Below are 11,901 nucleotides of genomic sequence, written 5' to 3'. Positions count from 1 at the left end.
TTTCAGGCTAGTCCAGAACCTGAACATATCACTCTTTTTTGTTGATTGTAACAATCCAGAACTCCTTTAAAAACATTGAATATATGTTGATATATTATTGATTTTTGTTGTTTTCAATAGAACCCTAGAAACAGACTCTCAAAATAAGGACAGCTAAGTCAAGATATGTTGTTACCATAGGCTGAACTAGCAAGTAATTCTGTTAAGAGATTAACAAAGACACTCGTGAAATGTCTTTGTTGAGCTGTTAATGAGCAATGAGTGTAATAAAAACATTACCTAGTAAAACAAAATATAGTTCATTAGCATTTTAATTTGTTTATTATATCAGCAATGTAAAGAGCCAAAACGTTCAGTTTAGCCACCTTCAAAACAGGCTGAAACAGCATTTTATTATTATTGTAAACATTTTAGTTTACCACATAAGGTTTACTTTAAAATTTAACTAAAAACCAAATAAATATTTATAAAAGAAAAACTATATTGTGGACATATTGTGGATTTGCATAATCAGATAAATCTGTGATGTATTTATATTTATTTAAAATATTTTGTATATTTTCTTTCAAATCGATGCTAGATAATGCACTGGAGGGCAAAAATGATCGCTGGTATGTCTGTCCCTGTATCGTCTCACTCGCTTTAAAACTGATCACAGCACACAGTTAGAGTCTATAATTAAACTATCTACATTTACAGGACCACTCCGTTTGAGATAAAATGACGTTAAATCCCGGCTGGTTAAATCAAACCTTGTTAAGTGACGTATACTTACAATACATTTGTGAGTCGACCGTAGAAAGGGGACTTTTATTGTCTGGTCCACATTAAATGATGTAGTAAATCTGTCGCCAGATGGCAACATATGAACATGACTTTAGTGGAAAAACTGGTCTTAATTCCTAGGTCCTTATCTCTTTATTGTCAAATATTTCATCAATCTGAAAATCAGTTCAATCTCTAATAAGCAGCAGTCAGTGGTAGCTCTCCATCGCTCTATTGGAGGGAGCGGCCAATGTCAGCCTTCGGTTGTGAGTCGCAACTGACAATGAAGCGCCACCTGGAGACTGAAATGCGCCCGGACATTTATTAAATAAAATTAACACGTTTTTATCTAGTTATGCCCAGTCACTTTTTTGAGCACTCTCACGGACCTTCAAAAACAGTATTTTTTAAATAAATAAATGAATGATTAAAAAAAATCAAAAACAAAACAGTAGGTTTAAAAAAAACCACCTCCACAACTTTAAATATTGCTTTAATTTATATACAAGGTTTCCTTTTGATTACACTTTTAAATTAATTATAATAATCAGCTAATAAAAGTGAAACATAAAATGTTCATTTTTAACTTAATATAGTTCATTTAGTATTATGTCAACCAAGCGGATTAGGTTAATAATGACATAGTTTTTCCTCAATTGTTTTAATAATAAACTATATAACATATATTTTCTAGTCGTATTAAGGAAAAAAATTATAACTTGTTTTTGCTTTACTTTCTTCAGTATAATAATGCAGTCACACAGCTCCAGGGGCCTGGAGGTTGTGGGTTCGATTCCCGCTCCGGGTGACTGTGAGGAGTTGGTGTGTTCTCCCCGTGTCCGCGTGGGTTTCCTCCCACAGTCCAAAAACACACGTTGGTAGGTGGATTAGCGACTCAAAAAAAGTGTCCTTAGGTGTGAGTGTGTGTGTGAATGTGTGTGTCTCTGTGTTGCCCTGTGAAGGACTGGCGCCCCCTCCAGGATGTATTCCCTCCTTGTGCCCAATGATTCCAGGAGGGCTCTGGACCCACCGTGACCCTGAATTGGATAAGCGGTTACAAATAATGAATAAATTCATGTTTTTGTTGTCTGGCATGTGTTAAAGGAGGCTCTGTTTTTATGTCCTGGTTTCTGCCTTAGTCCTGCCTAGGTATCAGTGTCTCTGTGGTCCTGCCCTCTCGTTATCCATCCCAGGTGTTTTGTATTTCCCTCTAGTTTATAAGCCCTGATCCAGTCTCAGTGTTTGTCCACCATTTATGTCTTTGTTTGGGGAGCCTCTCTGTTTAGGTCTTGTAATTATGAGGTTTTGTTTGTCTCTTTATTTAGCGTTCATGACTGTCTTGTTCTTCAGGTTGTCTTGTTTTGTCTTTGTTTTATTGTGTCCCCTTTTTTCAATTTATAAAAACCTTCCCTGTAACTAACAAATTATTAACAAATAACCTGTCTATGGCATATTTACATTAATGACATTTAGTTGACACTTTCATCCAAAGTGTCTTACAAGGTATTCTCAGAAAAACGAAGGGCCTGGACATAACTAGATTGAGGTAATTTAATGCTCTCTGTACAAATGACTTCTAAGAAGGTCATGTACAACATATGTTTGATTAGGTATTATTTTATGCTGAAACACTTGATTTTATTGTGGCGTTCTCAACAGTTACTGTTATCTAGAGAGAACATTTTACCACAGTCTGATTTTTTTCTTCACTTAAGTCCTTTGACTATGTGTGCGCGAGTGTTGTTCCTGACATGCTCAGTTTTCTTTTTGCACATATGGCTGGTCTTTGCTTTTAGTATGTCCTTGTATGCCAAAATATGTTTGGCACAATGTGTTTATTTTTTATTTATTTATTTATTTTTCTTTCCTGCAGTGTTTCTCCAGTCATGGATTTTGAACCAGACAAAGACAATTGTAACCTGCCAAATGAGGGTGGGCAGGTGGTATTAAAGGAACACTAGGCAATATTTTTACCTTACAATTACAACAAAGGACTGTGGGGCCTGGTGACACCACATTAATCCATTACAATTTACATACTTTACACAGAATTAATGTTATAATGTTTCAGTGAAAACATGTTAAATATGATAATGGTTAATGGCTAATGGTATTGATACATGGTGAATAGTCGTACATTATCAGTAGGTAATGAATAATTTTAGACCTTACTGCTATCTGGCTAAGCAGTTACAGTTTCACCAGAGCAAACTGAAATTACGAAATGTACTGACAACTACTGAAGATGAGAATACGCGTAACAGGCAGCTCCCACTGCCTGAATGATGGTTGCGCTTGCTGATTGGTAGCCGCCTTGACCAACAGGTGGCTGCCACTGATTGACTGGCGGCTGTATTTACCAACTGACAGCTGTCACTGACTGACTGGCAGCTGCCACTTACTGACTGGAAGCTGCCAATGACTGGTGCTTCCTGTTGCCAGTAAGAGATTAAACCCTTACAGTCAGTTTGGAGACATAATATAAAAACCTTCAAAATCCGGAAGATTAACACATTTTACGGTGGATTTTTAATGGCCCTATAAACAGCATTCAAAACAACAGAGTGTGTGGGGAAACTGCATGTGTGGCATAATTCCTAGGACATTATCTTATTTTCAAACTGTCTCAAAAATCTGAAAGGCACTTTGAAGGTACTAAAGATGAAGAAATTTTACTGTGGATTTTTTTGTAACAGCCTTGTGAACATAACTTGCGACACAGTAGAATGTGTGGGGATAATTGCACGTGGGGCTATTTCCTAGGACATCTAACTTCTGAGCAAGTTTAGAGTATTCTGCTTTCTGGCTATATAATTTTATTATACATGTGGAGTTCTAACCAATATAATAAATGTAATATTATTTTATAACATGTGGTTGTATGTGGGTTTGTTTTAATATATCTGAAGCTCCAAAGTCAAATTTCTTTATCTTCAGGATTCAGGCTCTATAACAGGAGTTTGTTAAATTGTATAATGTGCCTTTCAGGATTTTGAGACAGTTTGACAATGAGTAGACACTGCTCTAAGAATAAGGGCAAACACACAATGATCACAGGGTCATTACAAAAACATAAAATAAAATAAATCCACAGTAAAATGTCTTCATCTTCAGGATTTTGATAGTCTGTTATATTGTATCTTCAATGTGCCTTTCAAATTTTGAGACAGTTTGTTGACTATGGTGACCAGATGTCCTCTTTTACCCGGACATGTCCTCTTTTTTAGACTTAAAAAAAATGTCCAAGCAGAATTTCACAAACGTCCGGGATGTTGTTTTTCTAGAGTTTACATAGAACTTCGAGAAGCGTTTCGTTCACAAACTAGTCCCGCCCTCCCCTACTCCGATTGGTTCGCTTGAGTGAGAAGGGGGCGTGGTGAACTAGCCTAAAATCTTCTGATTGGACAGTCTGACTGTAGAGCTACCGTTATTGGTCAATAACCTTCCCTGTAAACATTTAATTGGTCAGTCCGCACGTCAGTAGTCCTTGATTTTTTTTTTGGCCTTGATTTTTTTCTTCATGTTTTTCAATTATTAAATATGTGATTTCAAATATTCAGCTTCTTCAATAAAAGTCACATTTTGCACAGAATTGCTATAACTACAGTAGTAATAACAATAGGACATTAAATACGAGATTATTAACTTTAAAAAGCATTAAGAGAAATATCTCAGACAATTTGAATTCGTTATTTTAGAGAAAAATTAAAGCTGGGGAGACGTACCTTTAGGAGCTGCCAGTTTGAGGGGGACTTTTATTCTGAAAAGGCGCAATAATTCAGTTTCAGCTCGGCATGGCTCGGCTCTGATTGTCAGTTGTTGTAAATGCGGGTTTGCTGTTTTCACGCAGTGATGGGAGGCTGTGCAGTACGACGACAGAGACGTTAAGAACACAGAGCGGCCGCGAATCGTGTTTAACAGAGTGTGGTTTTAAAATGGAGACAGAGACAGTCCCGGACTCGGCGGAGGAGCAGCTAGCTAAACAACACCGCAGAGAAAAGAAAGATCTGCAAGGTTTGAACACTCACTATAACACTGCTGCTTTAATTCAGCAGAACACCGCTGGAGGGATAGACATATTTATTCTCAGTCTGATAAGTCTATGGAGAAATGGAAACAATTAAACACAAGACATTCAGTTATTCAAGACAAACGTGACAGTTTACCTTAGCGTTAAAAGTGACAGAACTGTCTCAGTATAAATTAGTTTATTTATTGAGGATCTTAAATGCCCTACAAAAAATAAACAAATGAAAAATGTCACTCAAATGTGTCCAGTTGGAGATTTGGGTCCTGTGTCATATGGGAGATTTAAACTTGCAAGAAGACTGAAATGTGTTGGCAGAGATTTTGTGCTTTTGCTTGTGCTGATGTCAGTGCTAAAATGATCTTTTCTAGTCTAGTCTCTGCTGTGGAGCCTACCTGGATTCACTGGGCACACGGCAGGAACACACTCTGGACAGAGCACCACAGTCCATAACAGGGCAACACTCAAACACTCAACTCCCATGAAAGCCCATGAAAACACATGAAGAATACACTACACTTTTCACAGACATTCACCGAAGGCAGGGATAAACCCAGGAATCCTGAAGCCCTGTTGCACCACTGTGCTGCTCCTTCTTAACTGTATTAAACATATTATTTATTAATAGATGCCAATACAATATCTTTTTCCCCTCTATAGCTAAAATACAAAGTATGAAAAATGCTGTACCTAAAAATGACAAGAAAAGGAGGAAGCAGATGACGGAAGACATTGCCAGATTAGAAGCTGAGCTGAATCAAAAACACGAGAATGAGCTCAAACAACTGCAGAACTCAAACCCTTCAGAGAAGGTGAAGCATGCGGATATACATGTTGATTGATATGGTCTAATTTTGTACACAGTATTCCTTACCATGTATTCAGGACTAATTTCAATAGAAGGACTATTTTGGTGAACTGTTTCATTCATTTATTTCAGGTTGACGAGGTTGCAGAAGCTGTTGATTCCATAAATCTGGCTGGTGGAGAGCAAGCGGACAGTAAGCAGGCCAAAGTATCAAAGGCTCAGAAGAGACGGGTAAGTGAAAATGCCATAATTGTTTTATATTCTGCTGCTACACATACAGAAGTGACACTTTTAAAGAAGAATGAAGGCAAAATAAGTAAGTGACCACCACAAGCCACCAGAACAATACGGATGGATGAAACCTAAATAATACCAACCCAATATCTCCCCAAATGCATAGAAATGCCACCTTGCCCCTTGTAGAGGATATGCATTCAGGCCTGAATTGTAGTTGAACATCACACACATTCACTTGCCAACAAAGACTCCTCTATACACATCAGCTTATGGTTTTAAACCACCGAACACCAAGCAGTGTACACAAGATGCTGTAGTGGACACACCTGATTAACTCATATGTATCTAGTAAAGGGAAAAGCAGCCCCATGTTGTGAAACAGGCCAAACTTAACTTACGATAAAACTTTTAATGTTGGACTGTACTGATTTTGGCCATGAGAGGCAACAGATCCTAACTGCCAAGTTATATCAGAACTATTCAACAATGTGAAATAGTGTTGTCTAAAATTTCCAAAATCCAGACATTCGATACAATACCTGCCTAAACATCTTGATACCGATACTGAAATGATACCGTGGAAAATCTAAAACATCAGGAAAATTAATGTACTTTCTCTATAACAGAGATATTCAAACATTTTCCTCCCAATCCCCACTTGGCACTTTTTTGTGAAACTAAAACTTGTCAATATTCAGACTAGTACAGGGTATATATAAAAAGAACAAGTCATCCCATTAGTTCAGAACGTTTATATATAACAATAACTCTATCTCTCTCTCTCTCCCTCTCTCACACACACTCACTAAATTGTATTGTGGAATAATATTAAAACATTAAAAAATAAAAGCTGTTTTGTAACAGAGTTACATTCTTCATTTATTATTTCACCTCTCACCTGCTGAAAGTCTTAATCAATTATGTGATCTCAGTTCAGAAAAAAGAGTAAACTCAACATAAAAGGAAGCAAACGTGTCTTTGGCAGCACTTTTTGCACATTCGCAGCTCATCCTGATCTGTCTGAGTTGCCGTGCGGACTGACTGTGCTGCTCTGTCTCTGAAGAAGACGAGCCCCGTCTCCGGGAGCAGAGAAGCTGCTGAGAGAGAGCTGTCTCTCCTGCTCACGGTCAGTCCCGGTGTTCTAATGAGTCGTGCTACCGGCAGAAGGTCGCTGGTGTTAGTCTGATTTTTTTGTTTTTTAAATAACTCACTAGAAGGTCTGAAAAGTCGCTAAAAGTAGCTGCAAACTCATTAAGGGAGGGAGAGGAGGCAAAGCGCTGTGGGTGTACACCGACCTCCTGTGGCACTCGATGGAAATTCTGCTCTTGTTTTAAAACACTCCTTAAAGTACTGATAATAATTATATGGGGTATTGTACCGTTTTTAATGACAAAGTATTGAGATACGTTTCTAGTATCAGTATACCGTGCAGCACTAATACGAAAGCATCTGTGCTTCTAAAATTCCTGTCAGTAACAAAACTTAACATATGACGAACTTAAGTAGATGGCAGCCTCAACATATCTAAGTAAATCAATCACATCTTACTCACATCTTAATCACATGGTAAGAAAGGTTTCTTACCATGAATGTGGCCCTATGGGCAGATATGGTGTTAATCACAAAGTAACTACCTAAACAGAACTCTCGATTTTGCACTTTTGCACTTGTCTTTGTAATAAGGGGCACTGCAACCCTCCTGCAATCTCCTGTTCCACAGTACCCACCTCTATGTACTGATGCCTTATATATAGGCACTTTTCTAACGCTGCTGTCATATGTTGCACAATATCCCAGGACAAGAAGGCTGCTCAGGAAAAAGAGCGAGAGAATCGCATTGCTGAGGCAGAGGTGGAGAACCTGTCAGGATCCAGACATCAAGAGGGTCTGAAACTGAGACAGAAGCTGGCAGAGAAACAATTGCAGATCAAGGAGATATCTTCTGATGGCCACTGCCTGTACCGCGCTGTAGGGGACCAACTGGCCATGCGTGGACTTTCTCTTGGGATCAAGGAGCTCAGAGCACAGACAGCTCAGTACATGAGGAGCCACTCAGATGATTTCCTGCCTTTCCTCACCAATGCCAACACGGGGGATATGTATACTGTCGGTGAGCAGCAGCAGTTAGCTATCACTCATGTTAAAGAGACTACATATATTATGTAGGTACCAACTTGATGTCACACATAATTGAATTGATGAAGTGATTACATGTATTATTTCATGGTACATTTTACATAAACATTTACACATTCATTGCCAGAATCAATCTTTATGGAGCAACTCATCAATGTAGGGGTCATAAATAAAAAAAATAAAAAAACAGATTGAAATCAGAGCAGAGATACAGATGTTCTGAGAAATAGATATTACAGGTATTACATCTGAAATAATTATATACCTGCTACTATATTTATTCCATTGTGATGACATAAAATATTTAAATATCTACTCTGACTGTTTAACCTGGTTTAAAATATTCAATATTTTCCTTTTCACAGATGAATTTGAGAAGTACTGCACTGATATTGCAGAAACTGCAGCTTGGGGTGGACAGTTAGAGGTGGGTTCAGGTTCAATTTTACTGACATAGGTTTGTCTGCTGATTCTCTTGATATGAATGTGTTTATTTTAAATTGTATTTCCTTCTTTCTTCCATTACAGTTAAGAGCCCTTACACATGTTCTCCAGTTCCCTATAGAGGTTATTCAAGCAGATTCCCCTGCAATTGTTATTGGTGAAGAATACAGCAAACAGCCAGTAACCCTCATGTAAATACATCAAAATTAAATTACTTTTTGTCTTTATGATGTTCAAAATGTATTAATTACGTCTATGATTAACTTTGCTGACTGTCTTTTTTTCAGTTACATGCGACATGCTTATGGCCTTGGAGAACACTACAATTCAGTGGAGCCACTGAAAGATGCAGCAAATGAAGAGCAGGTTTGAATCAAGTCACGAGTTCCTGAAGGAGGAGTATCCGCACTGGACCTGACGTCAGTTTGGACAGAGACAAAAAAGAAAACATGACTGCTAATTTTCTCTACTGAACAACTAAATACTGAATCACTGAAAGTTCTGCTTTTAGAGGAAAGGCGGACTCAATTGATGAGTAGATGTATTTAAAAATAATATCCGTGTTGTTGCTGTCAGTGCAAAACCTCTTATCTTTAAAATGGTAACTTTATAGGAGAATGGGAAAAGTACTTTTTAATTTCTATTTAGTTAATGTAAAGAGATTTTATTGTAGTGTATTTAGAACCATTTCTATTGGTCTGGTCACTATTACATGTTAACTTAATGTAAGAGGTTTTGTTCTAATGGTGATGTGTACAAGATACTCAGCATTCTGTAATAACAGCAGTGTGAGAACCCATTAGCTTCATGAGGAAACGGGCTACATGATGTTCTATTCAAATAAAAATATCTTTTTAATAAACTAATCGTGAGTCTTGAGTTTCTGTATGAGAAGTGGCTGTTTGGTATTTTGGAGGCACTAGAGGGCGCTAGTGCCTCATGTTTTGTTGCTATGGAAATGCAGTCTGTGGAGCTCTTCTGGATTTGGAGTCGAGTTTAAGTCCTAAATGGCTAATGAATTAGTGATTAGGGCTATGAAAGGCAAAACTAAGTCAATTAACTTGAGCTGTAGAAATTTAAGTAATCTTCCTAAAACGTTTGGGAAATTAACTTGGGTTTTGTCACTACATTTAAACAACAACTGTTTAGCCTGTTTGCCTTCTGAGCTACAGTCTCTACAAAATGTGAGTATCCGCCATTTTAAACACATTTCAACTTCAAAGACCATATTTCTCAGAATAATCATAAATGTGTCAGGATGAAAATTCCTCTAAGTAGCTAAAGAGTTTAGCCGGGTCTAAAAGGACCTCACTGGCAAACTGAATTTCCCAGTTTTTATTTATTTTTTTATTTTTTTGAAAATCAATAAGGGAAATTCAGTTTGCCAGTGAGGGCCCATTAAACCCGACTAGAAAGGACTCTTTAGCTACTTACTGGAATATTCATTCTGACACATTTTACTTTTTTATTTTACTTAGTTTAATGAGAAAATAAAAATAATTTAGGATATGTACAATGTAAAGACAATGTCTGGTTATAGTGGAAAAGTTAAAAAGGGATTGGGCCAAAATGAAAAACTGTAGTAATAGCTAGGCTGTCTTTTGTAAAGATGGCAGTCAGGATGTGTTGACACCACAGGCATTTCCAGTGGTTGGAATTTATGACATAAAATATATCTGGGCTAATTTTGTCCTATCTCTGCTTCAGTTAACAGAACTTAATCTGGGGAATAATGTTTTTGAGGAGATCCCGCCTGTACTAAAGCATCTCTGCAATGTTAAAAGACTCTGTTTGTATGGGAACAAAATTTCAAGTTTGCATCCAGAAGTATTAGGTGAGTTAGGGCCTTTTAAGACATTTGTTTACAGCTAATATATTCACTTTATTAATGTGAGTGTTAACCAGAGAATCATGAACTTCCTTGTATTTTGGGTCCTGGGGCTGGGGTTGTGGGTTCGAGCCCTGCTCCAGGTGACTGTCTGTGAGGAATTCAGTGTGTTCTCCCCGGGTTTCCTCCCACGGTCCAAAAACACACATCAGTAGGTGGATTGGCAACTTAAACATGTCCCTAGGTGTGATTGTGTGTGAATGTGAGTGTGTGTGTTGCCCTGTGAAGGACTGGCGCCCCCTCCAGGGTGTATACTAGCCTTGTGCCCAATGATTCCAGGTAGGCTCTGGACTCACCACAGCCCTAAACTGGATAAGCGCTTACAGATAATGAATGAATGAATGGTATGTTTCTATATTTTGTAGCTAGGTTTGTACTTTCACTTTATTAGAAGGTATTTTTAAAATCTGTATATTTAAATTTATTTTACACTTTAATAATAAACATAATTTACATTTAATAATATTTTTAAAATATACATGCAACTTGATGTTTATTTTTAATAAGAACATTTATTTATTGTTTTTCAGAAAACCTTACTAACCTTACAGTTCTCAATCTGAATCGCAACAGACTCCGACTCATTCCTCCAGCCATAAAGAGGTGAACTGTATGTTTTTTTTCTGATATTGAGTTAATGGTGAATTTCACGTATTAAAAAAATAATAATAGTAATAAACCTTTATATATAATTCAGAAGTTATTTCCACACTATCTGCTAGCGCTCCGCTTTGCACACTGAAAACAGGTCTGATGTATTTACAAAACCCTAGTATGCAGTAAACTATTAAAAAAAAAAAGCAGCAGAGAAGTGGCATTTGGTGGGATTTAGATGGTGGAGGGACCTCCAATACTTGACAATCAAGAAAAGAGATACTGCCTTATTCTTTCTCCATAGGTGGGTAATATTGTGGCTTAAGATGGAACTGACTCTAATTTCAGGAGACCACTTGAATTACAAATGAGTTTCTGTGGTAATTCAAACAGTGAATAAAAATGTACAAACAACAGTCATTTTCTATCCTCGAACATACTGCTCCACCTTAAAAGATGCCGAGCTTCTGAACATAAACAAACCAGAGAGAACAGCGGTTTCCCTCAGTCGTGGATGTGCCTGTAAATATCTTGTTCATAGAGATCACGCTCCTAGAAGACCATTTTTTTATCCTCTTCAGTCTGTACTGATTTTTTTTTTCTGTATTTACAGACTTTCTAATTTGGAAATAATCAGTTTTACGGACAATCATCTTGAAGAAATTCCTGCTGAACTGGGATTGCTTAAGTATTTGAGAGAGATTAATTTTGCCAATAACAAGCTGACTGAAATTCCACAGCAACTTTATAATTTAACTCGACTGAGGAAACTATGCTTGGCGAGGAACAGCCTGACAGGTTTACCTGAGGTGGGATACAGATAAGTGCTAAAGAGTATGAACTGTTGCACAGTAATGGAGTGAAAAACATTTTCTGTTCTGTATGTAGGGCATTCTCGGATGGAGAAATCTGAAGGTTTTAGATGTTGCTGGTAATCGCCTTTCTATGTTTCCCATTGATGTAAGTCACTTTGGCTCCACTTACACTTGACGTTAGTTGATC

General features: G+C 37.4%; 2 protein-coding genes across 6 annotated transcripts in view; both read left to right on the top strand.

Annotated features, from left to right (window-relative positions):
- Positions 1 to 4,509: 4,509 nt before the first annotated feature.
- Positions 4,510 to 9,241, top strand: otud6b (OTU deubiquitinase 6B). The gene is made up of 7 exons (XM_066675048.1): positions 4,510 to 4,779; positions 5,453 to 5,604; positions 5,733 to 5,831; positions 7,635 to 7,947; positions 8,339 to 8,400; positions 8,502 to 8,608; positions 8,705 to 9,241. The coding sequence occupies exons 1-7, from the start codon at positions 4,701 to 4,703 to the stop codon at positions 8,787 to 8,789; spliced, it is 897 nt and encodes a 298-aa protein (XP_066531145.1). The 5' UTR covers positions 4,510 to 4,700; the 3' UTR covers positions 8,790 to 9,241.
- Positions 9,242 to 9,382: 141 nt separating this feature from the next.
- The window catches only part of lrrc69 (leucine rich repeat containing 69), a 55,178-nt gene continuing 52,659 nt past the window's right edge, over positions 9,383 to 11,901 (top strand). For all 5 annotated transcript variants that reach the window (XM_066673954.1, XM_066673953.1, XM_066673952.1 and 2 more), the window contains exons 1-5: positions 9,383 to 9,601; positions 10,125 to 10,251; positions 10,836 to 10,908; positions 11,513 to 11,708; positions 11,788 to 11,859. In XM_066673954.1, the coding sequence (XP_066530051.1) occupies positions 9,425 to 9,601; positions 10,125 to 10,251; positions 10,836 to 10,908; positions 11,513 to 11,708; positions 11,788 to 11,859 (645 nt within the window). In that variant the 5' untranslated portion in view covers positions 9,383 to 9,424. The remainder of the gene's footprint in view (positions 9,602 to 10,124; positions 10,252 to 10,835; positions 10,909 to 11,512; positions 11,709 to 11,787; positions 11,860 to 11,901) is intronic.

This window comes from Hoplias malabaricus, chromosome 6 (genome assembly GCF_029633855.1).
Source record: "Hoplias malabaricus isolate fHopMal1 chromosome 6, fHopMal1.hap1, whole genome shotgun sequence".
Lineage (NCBI taxonomy): Eukaryota > Metazoa > Chordata > Actinopteri > Characiformes > Erythrinidae > Hoplias > Hoplias malabaricus.
Note: the sequence above shows the minus strand (reverse complement) of the source record. Positions and strands in the feature narration are given on the sequence as shown.

What these genes read in the sequence shown, in the direction of transcription:
- otud6b (XM_066675048.1), top strand. Translation starts at nt 4,701, where the DNA reads ATGGAGACAGAGACAGTCCCGGACTCGGCGGAGGAGCAGCTAGCTAAA. An exon ending in ACTCAAACCCTTCAGAGAAG is followed by an intron (nt 5,605 to 5,732) that starts GTGAAGCATGCG and finishes CATTTATTTCAG; the next exon opens with GTTGACGAGGTTGCAGAAGC. An exon ending in CAAAGGCTCAGAAGAGACGG is followed by an intron (nt 5,832 to 7,634) that starts GTAAGTGAAAAT and finishes ACAATATCCCAG; the next exon opens with GACAAGAAGGCTGCTCAGGA.